The following is a 17,765-nucleotide window of genomic DNA, read 5'->3' on the forward strand; positions in this document are numbered from 1 at the left end:
ACATCTGCTGAGCTCATTATCGGAGCTACTTCTCAGTGAAACACTGGTAAAAAAAAAATTGTTAAAGAATTAATAGAGCAGCCATGGTGTGATGACTTCCTGAAGGCAGAATTTCAGAAAGAGCAGGAGGTTTTAAAGAGTCAGAGGCCCAATTTCAAGGTGTGAAATTACAAAGAGAAATTTCTCCTCTCAAATTTGATATATATAGGATTTTTTTTAACAAAAGAAGGTAACATAGGTACTTGATTATGCTACAAAATTTCACTATGTGCCTGAAAAATACATAACATATGACTGCCCCTTTAAGAAATTTCTACTTCAACCTAGTTTTATGTTTCTGGGCTTCCAAGAAAAAAAACGGACCAAATAAACATAGCAACATTTTCCTGTCTCCCAAACAAGTGTTCCTGTGAATTTCTTTCCTCTGCTCTGGTTTTACTGATTCTCTTCTTTGCCCATTGTTCTGTTGGTGCCAGCCTTTGATTAGGAACTAAACATCACACAAGTAAAGTTTGTGTAGTTTCAGAATCCTGGCCTGCCTCTGGGTGACTGGGCGACTTTACAGACCCCCGTGGTAAAGATGGCCAAACTTAACGTATCAGGGGTCTGGGGGAGCACCGATTGCGGGGGGCCAGAGATGCTGTACAACCTAAAATTTCATAATTTTCTCTTTTTCTGTCTCACCCATACCAATAACAGGTTCAGATTACGACTGCTACTCTGTAAACGGAGACACCGAAGGCCCGGATGGACAAGCAGAGTTTGACAAGTCTTCTACAATTCCTCGCCATTCCAACATTGCCCAGAACTACAGGCGCATGATCCAGACCAAAAGGCCAGCCAGTACAGCTGGTCTGCCCAGTGGGGTCCTTGGTCCAGGAGTTCATGGGATACCAGGACAGCCAGGTGGCGCTGGTGGAGGAGGAGGATCAGGGACTCCTGGCACCGCTACTATCCGTCGAACCCCATCAACCAAACCAGGGGTGCGGCGTACACTGTCCAGTGCAGGGCCCATCCCTATCCGACCACCCATTGTGCCTGTCAAAACACCCACTGTTCCCGCAGACTCACATTCACCTGGTGCAAGTGGCTACGCGGGGGGAGGGCAAGCAGGCAGCGTCCCCGTCAGAGTGGGAAGTGAAGAGTGTGTGTTCTTCACCGGGGCCGAGGATGGCCAAGGAGGGCTCGATTATGTGAAGGCATCACCCAAGCGCCTCAGCCTGCCCAACACCGCCTGGGGCTCCGGGGCAGCACTGGAGGTCTATGCCCAGCAGCACTGCATGGCGTCGGGCTCAGCAGCCGGATCAGAGGAGGAGCAGATGATCGCGGCCAACCGACACAGCTTGGTGGAGAAGATCGGCGAGTTGGTAGCGAGCGCACACGCCCTCGGTGAGGGTCAGTTCCCTTTCCCCGCTCTCCCAGATGACCCGACCCCAACGCCAGGTGGCCCGAGCGAAACTCAGACGGAAGGGGCCGAGGGGTCCGGCGACATGCTGACCACGATCAGGAGAGGAGTTCGCCTTCGCAAAACGGTCTCCAACGACCGCTCAGCTCCCCGTATATTGTGATCAGCGGAGAAATGCGAAGGGTTGTCAGTCGATAGGTCAGATGTTGGTGTGGTAGTACCCAACCACCTAGTGAGTACACAAAAACATAACCATAACATAACAGAGGATGAATAAAAACGAAAAAGAAAATCCATACAGAAAATGTTTAAAGACACCTTTAGAGTAAATGATATACAGTCTAATATAACGATAACATAAGTAATTATAACCGATGCTGACGAGTACAAGTGAAATACTTCATGTTGACCTAGCAGGCCGCTATAACTATTGTGTGTTGAACGCATGTTTGTCTTCTATACACCGTCAGACAGGGACGGAGAGACTCATAGGAAAAGTGATTTTGAAAATAAATGGAGGCAAAGAAAGAAGAGCGCTGGGTTCTGTTCTGTTTGCCACCGAACCCGTCTCCCTGTCCTGTTGTTCGACTAACCCAGCTGACCGATCCAACTTGAAAGACTGACGGAAGGGGGCTGCTGAGGACCAGAGAGAGACAGAGAGGTGGGGGACTCAGATCGCCTCGCGATCAACTGAAGTCAGGTCGTCTAGGCAACGACGCGCTGTGCCAAAAAGGCCATCGAACTGCTTGGCACGAGTACGGGGAGCTAACAAACCAGAGGGCCACTCTGGTTCACGCTGATGTAAAAAAAAAAAAAAAACGGTGTTGGCATTGAGCCGTACTTGTTGCCCCTTCCCCTCTCTCTCTCTCTCTCTCTCTCTCTCTCTCTCTCTCTGCGTACATTCGTATGCATCTCGGAAAATGTAAAATGGAGCGCGTGGGTATATGTGGTTGATTGTGTGTGTGTGTGTGTGAGAGAGGGGATGGGTAGAGCTCTGCTGCGGGACAGCCGGTTACCCAACGAGGGCAGGGCTTTTTTCTTTATTCTTTTCTTTTTCTGCTGTGTCGTGTGCGTATTTTCTCGTTTATATCGTGACGTCGTTTACCTTGTTACCACTGTACGGGAAGTTCCGAGACCTATTCCAGGCCTATAGATATATTCATATATATTTTCTAGAAGCAGAGAGAAAAAAAAATAACAAAAACAAACAAAAAAAACGTGAAATCAGAAATGGAGCAATAAATGTGTTTTATTTTCTCGTTTCGAGGAAGCGGTTGGATTCGGAGGATTGCAGATTCTCCTTTGTCCCATTCAGGCAATCATCAGGAATGCTAAATTACACATCGACTGTGAATTCATGGGTTTTTCATGCGCCTCTCTCTCTCTTTCTCTCTCTCTCTGTCCCAGTTTCTTTCTATTAAATGAAGTGGATTGCAACAAATTTGAAAACAGAAAAACTGTAAGCACTTTGACGAGAGTAGAGTCTGTATAATAGCCAGTAGATGTTGCTGTAGTCATGCCGTATGTGTGGAAGGGTGCTGGAGGGGGAAGAGGAGTGAAAGCAGCGACTGAGTCCATGGAGATGATTTAATACGTTAAAGTAGAAGAAGGCAGTGAGAGGTAAAGAGGATGTGAAGAAGACCGCTAGCACTGGAGTGATTGGTTAAATGAGAAAATGTATGAATATTTTCTGAAGATGGATCAGGTTTTAAGGCGGGATGGGAATGACATTGAAGAGTTTGCCTGAACGAGTATTTTAAGGGTTGAAGACATACTGGGGGGAAAAAATACAATGTTTTGCTGAGTGAGATGATTTTTTTAAAAATATGTTTTAGGCCTAAAACATCCATATGAGATTCTTTTTTTAATCAGTTTAGTTTTTTTTTGTCTTTTACCTTAAAACTAGATGTAAATCTGGCGACTTTTAAAATAGAAAAATACCTTCCGAAACTGTAAAGCACATCGAGTGGAACAGTTAAAGCACCATCTCAGGAAAGGCACGTCACTTTATGTTTTTCATTTGAGTGCGAGTAAAAAGAAATGGCCAAACGTGATTGTAATTGGGTGGAAATAAAACCTGAAAGAAGTTAAACAAGAGAGACGTTCAAAATTCAGTTGATCTCATATTGACACCATAGAGAGGCTGACCTGACCTCTAAAATTCCCACGGTTTTCCATGAGCTCGCAAACACAACACAAAAATATCAGCTCATTTGTGAGAAACTGTATATATATTTTTTAATAGTGGATGAAACACTTTGAACCAGCGCTATCTTAAAACAGAACCTGGGCCACTTACGTTCCTCGATGCTGAACACTGCAGTGTAATTACAAGTAACTGTTAAAAACACCGTAGTTCTGTCTGAAGTAAGAACGAGCCTCTAATTATTCACACCCTTGGCAGATTCAGATTTCACATTAGTTCCACTCAACCAAAGAGTTTGTTTCTGATAGAAAGTTAGACAGAAATGTCTCAAAAGATGACAGTTTTGAATAATTAAATATTTTTTAATTTTATATATATAAAAAAAAGTGGTATGATTGCCATGTAGAAAGATATTTGACGTGGACACTGTTATAAACACCAAGGCATCAAATGTTTATGGTTTTATTCTCTCTTCTCAACATGTTAGCTCTGCTGTCATTTGTTAGTAGGTACTTTGGGACAGCTACTGTACATCACCAATTACTGTAGATGCAAAAGCAATCTTTTAAAATTAACTTTTGTTCTCACTGGAAGTAATATTAACATTTTATTATGGCCCTGCCAGAGTCTCAACTTGAATCTGATAGATCTTCTGTGGAGGGAGCAAAAGATTAGGGTGATGGTAAAGAGGCCTTCCAATATCAAACACTTGAATCTCATTTCCAAAGATAAATGTTTAATGTACAATTGGAAGCGTGAAAAAAGCTGGCCAGAAGTCTTTGAATGGTCGGACTGCTGTATTTTTAATATCTTTTTTTTCCCCCACTGGCAATTAATAAGGGTATGAATAATTTTTACTATGCCATTTTTCAATAAAACAAATAAAAAGAGATTAGTTATTCAAAAATGGTACATTTTTCACATTGTTTTATCTTTTCAGACTCCTGTAAACAATGGTAGGCACACTTACGCTAATGCGCTAATAACAGAGCAATTTCTTTTTGTTTGTTTAGCACTACAGCTAACTTTAAAAACATTTATTGCGTTTAGTTCCCCCAAGTAGTTTTTTAGAGTAGTAGTCTGTCAAAGGCCGATGTCATTTGAATTGAAGTTAGCACGTTAGCATTAGCCTCTGCTACCATGTTGGTGTAGCGCTGTAGTGGTAGCGAAACTGCAGTTTATGATTAGCGTGTAGGGTTAGCGTTCCTAGCTTTTTAGCTAGCCATGCTCACAACTGTCTTACATTTCTTATAAGAAGAAAACTTTTGATTAAATAAAAAAAAAGAGATCTAAATTAAACAAGGGTGTGAATACTTGTGGGGTCAACTGTAATGAATGAGCCTTTTGTCAAAGTTAAAGAATTGAAAAAAATTATTTACTTTGCTATTTTTTTATAATTAAGAGTGCAAGAAAGTTGGCCAAAATATGTTCCAGATGAGATATGAGGAAGCGTTGGCATTGAGGTCCTCTCATAGAAATTCTCAGTGCTCAATGGAAAAGAACAAACGTAAAGAAAGAAAACAAGCAAAGAAACAAGGCGCCCAGCACAGTTCAGCTTAGTTTTGTGCCAATCCTTAGGTTAAGCTCAGGACAAAACATTATGTTATTATGTAAGGTTGATCTTGTAGATTTGAGAATAGGTGGAGCCTGTTTGGGAGGATACGGTCGAGTCTTTTAAAGTTGACAGGAAGAGGGAACGATGTGTGGAATGAGCATTTCACTGCCTGTTCATACGATACGTATGTAACTGTATGTGCTGTACTTCTAAAAGAGAATCCGGTGCACAGATCTGGTGTAAAGGGATGTTAGAAAATATCTCATTTGTTTACTTTAAAAAAAAATGATTTGCTTTTGCCTTCTACTGTTACTGTTGGAATACTAGACCTTGCTTTAATTATTGTAAAAATAGGAGGCGAAAAGTCCAGCTGTAACACAAACTAACTGAGCTGTGTGACATATGGATGTAAGGCGCCGAGACTGAGTGTGTGTTTGGATGTGTCCTTGGCTGGCTGTCGATCTCTAGGCTAATAAACTTTTCATCACCATGTCTGTACATGTCTCCAGCAGTGATCTGAACATAAGCATTAATATGAGCACTCATTTATTTTTTTATCCTACGCATTCATTAGGTTCCTTTGCGTTTTGGAAATTAACAGCAAATAATGCTTCCAGGAGGGTTTTCTCCCTATTGCTTTAATTTTAATGTCTTTGTCACAGTATGAGTGTTTTTATCCCACTTTGCTGCTCTGAGGCAACTAAATGAGAGAATGAAGGCAAGAGCAGGTTGATTCCGTTTACACAAAATATGTCATTTTAGGCAAAAATATGTTGGTTTTTTTCTGTCTTTAGATGATCTGTTGCTACACATCTGGATGCGTATGATGGATGTACTGCAGAGATAAAGGCCACATCAGTCCCAGAGCTTCAGAGTTAAACTTCAATAAGTGCCCAGTGGAAATCAGAGGCCAGCAATTTAAGTTCCGTCTACCTGAATTTCCATTTACTATGGTGTTTCACTGTGGGTTTGATCCATTAAAACACCTCACCATAATTATCATTACCCTCTTAAAGTTCTTCCACAGAGTGTAGTTTGGATTTGAACATTTCTTAAAGCTCCTGCAATGTCTGCTAAATGTTTCCACCTGTCGTTCTTTGAGGGGTTATTTTTTAAAACCATTTGGGGGGGGAAATAATCCACATAAAAAAATAATGTGATACATCATTTATTAGCTTTTTATGAACTTACAAATAACTCATTCGCAAAACTGTTTTGATTTTGTTATTTTTCACAAGGACCTGGTTTAACAAGAGGAGCACTCACTTTCCCCCTGAAATACTAAATGAGGCGAGGTGACCTAATTTTACAGCTAATTGACAAATTAGTGCTCTAAATAATCTGAAAAATAAAATTTAAAGTAGAGCTGAGTGCACACAGCCTGGATTCATTAGGCTGTGTGCCATGTTTAACTAAATGGCTAAACAGCCCTTTAGTTTAGCCCAGACAAGAAGCAGGCGTTGTTAGTTGCTAATGGTTACCCAGTGTTGGTATTCTTGCAGCGCTAGCAAAACATTTGTATATTGTCCGTGAAGGAGGAATAAACAACTTCAATTCCAATTAAAAGTACTAACATGTTTCAGAAGAAACTGATGCCACTTCATAGTCGATTTAGCTCTCAGAATAATAGTTTCAGAAAACATAAAAACACAATGAACGTTCAGTAGACTAGTGGGATGGAGCAAGCTAGCCTAACTTCACGCAGCTGCGCCACATCTGGCACAACAGGGAGGTTCCAGCTTGGGACGCTTCCATTATTAGATTGGAAATGTTTAATTATTGTTTTCCTGATCCAATGAGTGTAAAAAAAATTGAGCAGGGGATTTACCAACTACTGGCTAAAGATTTCTTGACTTGTTAAAGCTTGTTTGGGGCTTTTGTCTTTCCCTTGTGGCTAATTTATGCCTCTTTTTTTTCCTCACCCCATCAGATTTTGCTCGCAGGCCGACTTAATCTGTCACTTTCTCTCTAGTGTTTCTTTTTCTTTGAATTATCCAAAATGCTGTCAGGAATTATTTAAAAGTAGTGCAGTGGGCTGGTCAACCCAAACAGCTGTGCCCCCCCCCCCCCCCCCCCCCCCCCCCACTTTGTCAAACACAATATAGCTCAAGAACTACTTCCTCTATTGCTTCAAATTAAAAGTGTCAAACAAAATAGAACGTTCATTTTACATACAAAATAAAATAAGCCTACTTATCCAGATGTTAACGGGATAATGTTTACACAGCCAGACTTTGATGACAGACATGTTTTTGTAATATCGCAGGTTCTTATTCCACAAGATCTAAATACACCCCTAAGGGAATCCAAGGAAATCATGTTTTTTCTTTGATGGGTTATTTTGCGCTGACCTGTCTGTGTCAACATGCTGAATTGATTTTTGCTCCAGTTTTGTCATTTTCTGAGTCGCCATGTAAATAACAGCAAGCCAACCAGACGACGGTCAAAGCTACATAGGAAGGAACATAAAGGAATATTGTGCCAACATGCATGCTCCCACATGGTCTCACACACTCGGCATACACTCTCAAAATGCTCTTAGCACTCTTTGGCAAGCTAAAGCAGGCGGATGTGTTTCTTTTCTGCCACGTTGAGGTCTTTCATCCCGTAACCTCCCATCATTTCCTGAGCCCTCGTCTCCGTCCGTACATCGGTTACACCCAGCAGACAAGTTAAAAAAACAAAAACAAAACAGTGCTTGGTGGTTGACGGGAGAACCAAAACACCGTAGTTGGTGTAGAGACCGTAGTTGGTCTCTCTGTGCCTCTCAGTCTATTAGAGCTAATGAAAAATAATTCTGATGAAGTCTTAATTTCCACCTACGCCCGCTGCGGATACTCGCTCTGTGCTCAGTTTATTCTCCCCTCCTCATTCATTCCTCACCCAAATCCCCTCTATGTCTATTAACTTCCTGTTGGTTTGCATGTGTGCACAGGTGCAAATTGTGGGCCTTGTGTGCTGCGGTGGCTAACGCGTCCTGGGTGGGCTGTTGTATGAGTTGGAATTGCTAACGGGGGTAACGGGGCTGGTGGATGTGCTAACGGGAGCTTTTTTCCAGGCAAGCAGATGGGCGCCCAACGCTCCATCTCTATGCTAGATTACATTTTAATTAATTTTGATCAGGTTTTTTGAGACGTTTCTTGGCAGCAGATCAAAAGCAACTTTATATGATTTTTTTCTTTTATTGTTTTTTTTCCGGTGAGCTTCCATGCTAAAAAAAACCCAACAAAACTCAAAAGTGCAAGCAGCAACACATGCTGCTAAGCTCTGAGAAGCCTCAACGTCAACATGCATTAAAATATCTATTTTTGACGGATAATTTATCATTTTAATGAATTAAATTACATTTTGTAATCACTGGGTTAACCACCACTGGTTTTAGTTTACTTCACATGTTGGCATGGAAACTTTAAATCGATCTCCAACCAAATCCAGCACTGAAACGTCCTGCAGGACCTGAAGTGAATTGTTTAATTTCATTGATCCTGGCCGCTATAAATACCTGCAAATGAGAAAAACAGTCGCTCTCCCGAAACGTTCGAGTTTTGGAAAAATGACTTCTATCTGCCTCGTCCACGTGGGGAAAGAGAGACTGCTGCTATAAGACCATGTGACACCCAAAACTTAATAAAAATAAATTTAAAAAACTGCCACTTTGCCAACTATAACATAGGCTTGTCCTGATCTGCTAGATGTGGTTCCTACCTAATGAGGGTAGAGTTTGACCCATAACCCCGAAACAAATCAAATTTGGTCAGACATCTGACCTGACCTGATCTGATCTGATTCCTGGAGAAATTTTAAAAATGTCGAAATACTTCCTTTATATTTGTTGTTTAACATATTTGCAGACATGACTAGTATTGTTTAAATAAGAAAGAACTATTGTTGTGAGGGTTAATTAACACTGCAGAGCGCCTGGTCCTGGGCCTCTTGTTGTTTCTGATTCCACCCTGCGTTCTCCATCCAGTGTTTTCCCCGCAGACCCTCCTGTACTGAAGCAGATTTTATTACATTTTTCCAGATTAAAGCTGCAGTAGCTAAGATTTGTTGTTATATTAACACTTTCCTCCATCTCCCTCATGGAATCGGAGACCTTTAGGTTGCTGAAAGATTTCCGCTGTGAGGAACTCAACTGCAAAAGATCTGGCGGTTCAGCGTTTGTGTCCGGTAATTTGTGGGTTTCATGAACACACAGTCGTGTGGACAAGTACATTTTGAAGCGACGCTGCTCATCACGTGGCTAGACCAAATGAAGACGATGCAGCGCTCGTCCAAAATCCCGCAGGTCGCTTTGTGTTCCGAGTGAGACTAAAAGAAGCATCATGAAATTCTTGGGCACTTCCTGCTTCTTAAGCCATCTGCCTAAGCTATATAAAATGCTGCGTGCGTAGGGGTGTGTGTGTGTGTGTGTGAGAAAGAGTTTTCGTGCTCCTCAAGGACACGTGGTTAAAATCCCTACTGTTCTTCCTTTCCACTTCCCACACACAATCTGTCAATCCTTCTTGAAGTCCCACACTCAACAACTCCAACACACACCCACAGACACGCACACACACTGCTAGACACTCATTTGAGGTGAACATGACAAAGGTAGATCCTCAGTGGCCGCATAAGGGTTCACTGATGTCCTCTAGGGGGCTCATGATGTAACGCTCTGCAAGTTCCCATCAAACATCCACAACCAAGTAGCCAAACGGGCCTCCAGGTGCCACTGTCGCTGTAACTAAAGTGAATGTCTTGCTGTCTTTTCTCAACGTCTCAGTAGTCACTCTTGCTCTCTTGTTCCTTCTTGAACGAGAAGAAGATCTGAACTCTTTAGAGAAATCTGTGCCCAAGTCGCCATGGAGACATTTTCTACGGGGGCCACTTAGTTCACGCTGAACACTGTGACCCGAGTGAAAACCTGCTTACTCGATGTTTCCACCCGATCATTTAACCTCCCTCTTACCCTCCAGTAGTCGCTGTGGTTTTGTCTCCCTGCGTTTCCTCTGATGTTCCTTTTAATTTATTGTTCATTGATTTCTAAGGTTGTTTTTCTCTTTGTCACTGATATAACCTTTTCTTTTTTTTCCTGTCTTCCTTTTTTTTGTAAAAGTGACCCTTTTTCTGTTCAGTCACTGCTAATGTAACAAAATGCACTGTGATGATTCCAGTATTAATAAAAGTTGTACTTAAACTGTGTGCTGCTGTGTAGAACTGGTCCTATCATTCAGTAATTCACAGCAAAGCTCCTAAACCGTCTAGCAGTAGTGTGTGTGTGTGTGTGTGTGTGTGTGTGTGTGTGTGTGTGTGTGTGTGTGTGTGTTTGTGTGTGTGTGTGTGTGCGTGTGCGTGTGCGTGTGTGTGTGTGTGTGTGTGTGTGTGTGTGTGTGTGTGTGTGTGTGTGTGTATGCCAGGGCTACAGCAAAGCAAATGTTGAACAAAATGTTGTTAGCGTTATCACTTACAGAAAAGGACAGAAATAAAACGTAACACAGCTAAAACTATGAACTCTGTTTGTTGTTCCTGTTTTCTCACCATTGCAGCTCAGATACAGCTCTTGTTCTAGATTTGTATGACATTTTAGACCCGGTTTTTATTTTAGAGTCAGGATGTTACTTTAATACTGAAGACTGATAGCTAAAATATCTAAAGTACCTTTGATAATGGCTTGTAAAAGCTTCTCTCTTCTGACAAAACAAGACAAATTTATACACCTTTTACAGAGCGACACTAAGAACTGGCCGGGTCGGGTAATACAAAGTTATCATAGTTAACTAAAACCTATGAAATAACAAAAACTGAAATTTGAGAGAAAAAAAATTTAACTGAAATAAATAAAAACAGTAATTAAAAGGGAGACACTATAGCTAACTAGAACCACGACATGCATTTATAAGAATACCTAAAACCTAGTGAAATTATAGATATAATAACCTTTATTTTACTGTTGATGAATCTATCCATTAGTCTTTTGAACTGATTGAAAGTGATTTTTTACCCCCCACACACCAACTGTCGCTAAATTACTCCACACTCCACCTGGTGGCGCTATGCTAGTGCGCAAAATGGCGACAGGAAAAGTTGGGAGAAAAGTGCAGTCAGTTGTTGTTGAATAACTGAATCCATTCTTTTTGAAAATGGCGTCTTCTGTTGAGAATTTATAACCTAATGGATGTAAGCATAATTACTATACAATACTTTGGTTAATTTTAGTATGACAAAACCTAAAACTACTAATGAAAACGAAACAATATTTAACTAATAAAAACCAGTAAATCACACTCTAAAATCAAATTAAAACCATTTGAATTAGACAGATAACAAATCACAATGAAATAAAACGAAACTATAATGAAAAGCCCCAAACTGCTCTAACCCTGTTGTGACGTGTGTTTTCTTCTCTCTCCTCCGTTACCACGGCACCATCAGCATCAACGACCTTGAAACAGATGGAGACATTTCTGAGATTAAGGATGCTGCAGTGGAATGAAACATATGGCGACAGCAGTGTGTCCAAAGAAGAACGATGAATTTTCAGCTGGACCTCCGTGTTATTTCATCTCAGCGTTTCTCTGATAATTAAATGTTTTCATAATGGCAACTCGGCAAATGCAGATGCCCCTGATGAGGCTGCTGATGATGATAAATTAGCTTTTATGCTTTTTTGGGGGGAATAAGTTTGTTTACAAGAAGCGGAGCTGGAAACACTAGAAAGCTCAGTTGAAATTCACAGATTAGCTCTCGTGCCAAAATATGACTAATTAGCTGTAATTAGCTGTACCAAGGAAAAAAAAGAAGATGGATTCAATTTAAGAATAATAATAACTATATTTTAACAAACCATCAGTTTCTTGGAAAAGGTTGCTTTCTCCAGGTTTAGTGAAGAACAGACTTTGATTTAGGATTTAATCTCCTTCTGTACCAGATTTCTCCGTAAATAATGACTTAATAACCTTTGATATGTTTTAATATTTAAAGAAGATCAAGCTTGCACAATAGTAGCAATATGAACAGGCTGTAGCACCACTTTGAGAATCAAGTAAACTTGAATCTGAACAATGCAGGGTTTATTATTATCCCATTTACAGAGGTAACAAAAACAACTTAATATTTCAGTTCTACATCCAGGACAAATCGTAAAATCAACTTTCTCTCCTGATTCAAGAGAGAACATGTGAAATAGGTATATTAAGGTAAAACAACTTAAATAAAGGCAGTTTTTTTTGTTTGCCCATAGGGGGCGCCCATGTCTTTCCCTACAACACACCAGAGTCAAAGGAAGTTCGATGCTCACCAGAGATCCAGGCAACCAGGCTTCACATCCTCCAGAAACACAAGGACGTCCTCAATTCCAATTTTTATTTTATTTTTTGTTTAGAAAATGAAATTTTCTAATTCTATGAATAAAAATAATCAAACAAAATCCTCCATTCAGAGCAAGCGAGTCGAGCGTCTCACACACAACAGGCTTTTCATGACCCTTTATTAGGGTTTTCTGCAGGTTACTGATTGGTTTCCATCACAAAAGATGCTGCCGGCTATCGTCTGCTGAGAATCACTGAATCGTCTCTGGGTTTGCTCCACCAAATCCTGTCGGCTTGTCTTGATTAAACGTCAAAGACAGAACAAGGACACACTTCTTGTACTTAACACCTACTCCCACATCACCAGCATCGAGCCACACACAGACATTTAATTAAAAGTGTATAGGCCACAATTAATCTGACGGAAGACGTTCTGCATTCGAAGTCGGCAGCTTCAAACGGAGAGTGAGGCATTGCCCCTTTTGAGGAAATGTTTGCCCCTGAATGTATTTGTGCATACAGGAAGCAGGGATGCATACGAAGTGAGAGACGTTGTCTGTTCCGTTGAATGGCAAAGTTTTAAGCTGGGCGACAGAACCGCTATCACAGCTAAGAACATGTGAATGCTGCACAGCTGTCCTAAGACGCTGTACAGCATTTAGTATTTGTTTCTTTTTGCTCTTGTCCCATACCCATACTGAACCGTGACTGCTGTGTATCATTACGCACCTAATCAGCTGCTGAATTCACATCTTATTCTAATCAGGATGTCAGCTGTGTTGCATCATGGGAGCTGTATGTGCTTTTGGAGGTCAAAATATTGACAAATGGACGTGAGGGGAAGAGAGAGCTCTTTAACCACGTCCACCAGTGTTGCCCTAGACACAGCATACTGGAACTGTTTGAACATTTTCAACAAAATTTCGACATTTGTTACATTTTCAGCTGGTGCTGTTCTCTTTCACACCGCACTGTGTCAAAGAAACCAAATCCTTTGAAAAACCTGTTCTCCCCCTCGCCTGTGGTGGCGCTGCACCAAGTACCACTGAAGGAAGCAGCATAAAAACCTCAGAAGAAGACACTGAGCTGACGTTCCTTCTTCATAAAATGTTGACAAAAATGCAGAGGTGTCAGATTAGAGATTGTAGGATTTGGCGAATGTGCCAAACAAACACAATAGGTATGTAAGTTTAGCACACTTAACTTCCCCTAAATTAATTTTTCCATTTAAATTCTTAAGCACCACTTTACTTGACTATTTTATGAACTTTCGATTCATTTAAGTTTGACATCTGTGTTGGAAGATTTTGTTGACTGTCAATAATTCTTCAAATAGTGACACCTTTATATTCATGCTCCTATTTCAGAGTGGCTGAAGACTGGTAACAGCTAAAACGCTCAGCTGTAAAAGGCGAGTCATATTCACTGACAGGAGTGTAGTCCAGCCTCAACTTTTAATTCAGTTTCAGCTCCCGAAAAATTGTCAGGATGAGTTTTTGAGTTTTATTTTTCACAAAACACAATCACACTCTTCAACACCAAATACTTCAACATTATCTTCACAGTAATGTAATGCTCAGCTGAACACCCTGAACAAGGCTGCCTGGTTATCATGATCAGTTGATGGATCATCTAATTCCCGGTACAAACTGTTTACGTTCTAACGTCGGATAAAACTTTAACACCTGACACTCTGCTAGCTACAGTATATGATAGCCACTCCAAGCATACTGCACTTTGTAAGATGCCAGACTGCATAAATAGTTGCTGTCAGTAAATGGACAGAAAATTATGTGTTTATGCTCATATTATCAGAATGTGATGCTGAAAATGGGGAGAAAATGATGATAAGGAGACAGAAAAAGAGATGCTAATGGCTAGAAGACGACAAGACGTGTAACCTAAGCAAAAAGTTCTGATAGTGATGATAATAATGAAAACATACATACATACAACTCGACATGGACCTATTTGTCAGTTTGGTGTGGGTTGCCATATTTAAAGTTATATTTTCACCATATTATTCATTCATTTATGTCATATTTTAAACAAAATATTTAACTCCAAATTAAATATTTAGTTAGCAAGCTAAGCACTTAGCGTCAAGCTAAATATTTAGCTAACTAGCTACATATTTAATTGGCAAGCTAAGTGTTTAGCTAGCCAGCTAAATATTTAGCTTAAAGTCCAGTTCAGTGAATATTTACTTAACACTTGTTTTTGTGAGCCAATTTTACATTTCTGACATCTATTCAGAACTAAGTCTCGCAACATTTGCTGGTTAACATGGATATAATAATAACTGCTAATTATGTATAGAGTATGTATTTTTTTTTATCTGTTACTTGTTTTATTTTGAAGTGCAAAGTGTGTCAAGTACACGTGATGTTAAAAAAGAAAACCCAGTATTTCCTTCCACTCGTCTCTGTGTTTCTGAGATGGTAACAGTGAGCAACGTGTTCGTGATGATTTTGTTTCTTCTCCAAGATCAAAGAAATGATAAAGGCGTACAATAACGGTGCAAATGGATCAGAAGGAAAAGACTTGGCTGTTTTAATGAACAATCCTAAGGAAGTTTCTGCCCTTTGAAATACACATTCGCCGCGGTCGCATCAGTTACCAATATTATTAGGATGATCTTTGTGGAACTTATTCATGATCTGATCGTTTCCAGTAACTCAGCTTTGTTCTGATGAGAGCTAATGCTATCTGCAGGGATTTGCAGCTCATATGTGTCGTGTGTTCAGGTTTAGCGTTGCCTAAGGTTATATTTTATATTCAGTTTCACTGTGTTGAAGATCTGAGGGAAACAGCAATGGTAATAATTCAGTTCAGTTCAATTCCACATACTTTATTAATCCCAGAGGGAATGTTGTAGCTCATATTACACAATGTTCTTCAAAGAGTTGTTGCAGATGCTGATGGCATCTGAAGGGTCACCTCTGGAGCTCATGAAGAGGGTGTTGTCCATAATTTTCTTGATTTTATGAGGAATCCATCTTTGCACCATCCTCTCTCAGAGTTTTCACACCTGACAGTCTGACAGATTCGGTTTGATTGGGGTGAAAAATTGCAACATTTGTTACATTTTCAGCTGCTGCAGTTCTCTTTCCCACTGCACTTGAAAAACCTATTCCCCTCCTCACCTGTGGTGGCGCTGCACCAAGAACCACTGAAGGAAAAGCCTCTAAAGAAGACACTGAGCGCAACTTCCTGCTTCAAGAAATGTAAACAAAAATGCAGTAGTGTCAGATTTTAGTGGTTGTAGGATTTCTCTTTTGTCTTTGATAAAAAAAAAAAAAAAAGAAACAACGATCCACTCCTCCTGCCGGCACTGGACTCACAATTTTGTTTTGGTTATATTTACCCAGAATGCCCTGCGCTGCAGACTATTTCCTGCTTTTAAGGCGGTCTTCAGTCCGCTTGGCGTTCACATATGTATTCGAATCGCACCAGAGTTCCCTTCAACTGAACCCAGACTGAGGTTTGTAGGCGAACCAGACTTCGCTTGTTTGGTCTGCATTAGAGTTCGATTGTGCATTCCCAAATAAGTCCTCAAATACACCGGACCTTCTAGGCAACGAGCTGGAATTGGATTAATCCGGACTAAACAGGACTGGTGTGAACTCTTAGTCTCCAGAACAGAACCAGTCTTCTTCAGATTGTTGAACGTTGTAAGTCCCTGGCTCTGATGCTGCAGCACCAAGAGATGATGGCGGAAGACAGTATATCCTGCAAACCTTGAAAGACCTAAGCTTCCTCTAGAAGAAAAATTTAATTTTCTCACATTTTTCATCACGTGTGTGTGTGATGGCAGTGATATTCTCTTGTAGCAGGATTCGCCCTCCACTGCTAATCACAGCAGTTTGTGTGTTCAGCTGATCCTCTAACCACGTATCTTACAATCTTCTTCACTCTTCAGTTCTGGAGGCAAGCTCATGTTTCGGCTTTTTACATTTCTCTTTTCACATAAACATGGTTTTACCTGGGAGTGTTTCATTTGAACACACGCCTGGGGAACAAGTTATTTTGCACTAAGACATTGATTTTATTTTTCGGTGAACAAGAAGACATTGAAAATAAAAACAGCATATAAATGGAATATCAGTTATGAATTATGCTTCAGCACATGAAGACAAGTCAGTGTCTGTGAGTTGTGATGCTGAACAACTCGGCATCACATTCTGAGATTTTTCTTTGGTCATATCTTCCTGCATGCCACGACTTGTAGCCCCGGTCTGTTATATTTGGTTCCTGTGGGGAATAAGATAACTGGTGACAGATGCAGAAAAGAATATTTTTTGTATTATTCTGATGTAGATTCATCATATGATTATATTTACATTTAATTCCTTTCTTTACATTATAGTTGCATTCCTTCCTCTCTCTTATTTCAGAAGACAGAGAACAACAATCCTCTATTAAGCTCTTACAGAAGTTCGTTGGAACTCCGAACTGACAAATAGTTTGCGTAAGCTTTGTGACTGCATCAGGCTGTTTGCTAATTGCTGCTGCTGCTAGTCTGAAGGAGCTGAGCGGGGAAGACGTGGAGGAGCGCTGCTCCGCAACATGGACGTCTGGCTTAAAAGCTACAGCTTCGAGAAGGAGCTGCGCCTCGAAGGCAGAGCTTGCTTCCCCCAGGCGTTTTAAAAACCCTAATGGTTGCCACGGAGATTGAAGAATTTCTCCAACATGCATGAAAGAATCAAGGTGACACTCCAGGTATGTTCTTGATGAGGGAATGCTGTTACAATATGATGTAAAGCTTAAAAAAAAAGGTTGATTTTATAAAATGCTGTTCCTTTAAAACATGTTGCTCCATCATGTGCATTAAATTTTCCCTGAAATATTGTAGGAATTTCATCAGGATGCTTCACTGTTGGCACCACTCAGTGTTCACCTTTTCTTCTCCACATGATTTTCCAGATGCTGTTTTTTCAGCACATCTTTTCAGCCCTTCCCATAAATTTTCCGTGAGACTGAAATCAGTACATAAAGTCTTCATTTGCTTGTCGATAAGCTTTGACTTGCAGACTGTCTAGTGATGTTGCTTCAATATTTCTACATGATGTCTTTTTTCCCTCATGCTGCCATCTATTTTCCATGCACACGAACCTCCCGCTGCAAAATATCCACACAACAGGATTTCACAGTCAGGGTGTTCTCAGGTGTTGCCAGCTCCCGCCCGCCCTGGTTCCTCCAAATATAGCAATAGTCATTCTGGCCAAACAATTCAATTTTGGTTTCATCAGATAACAGGACAGAGCTCCAAATAATAAGGTCTTTGTCCCTGAGTGCATTTGCAATCTGTAATCTGGCTCGTTGATGTGGAAGTAATGGGCTCTTCCTCTTGGAGTAGTCTTTCAGTCA

The 17,765-nt window shown here is 40.6% G+C and overlaps 1 protein-coding gene across 4 annotated transcripts in view; it reads left to right on the forward strand.

Annotated features, from left to right (window-relative positions):
- LOC102221246 (MTSS1-like protein) overlaps positions 1–7,186 on the forward strand; it is a 71,015-nt gene extending 63,829 nt beyond the window's left edge. For all 4 annotated transcript variants that reach the window (XM_023332067.1, XM_023332069.1, XM_023332071.1 and 1 more), the window contains one exon: positions 700–7,186. In XM_023332067.1, the coding sequence (XP_023187835.1) occupies positions 700–1,568 (869 nt within the window). In that variant the 3' untranslated portion in view covers positions 1,569–7,186. The remainder of the gene's footprint in view (positions 1–699) is intronic.
- Positions 7,187–17,765: the final 10,579 nt, after the last annotated feature.

This window comes from Xiphophorus maculatus, chromosome 4 (genome assembly GCF_002775205.1).
Source record: "Xiphophorus maculatus strain JP 163 A chromosome 4, X_maculatus-5.0-male, whole genome shotgun sequence".
In the NCBI taxonomy this organism is placed as follows: Eukaryota; Metazoa; Chordata; class Actinopteri; order Cyprinodontiformes; family Poeciliidae; genus Xiphophorus; species Xiphophorus maculatus.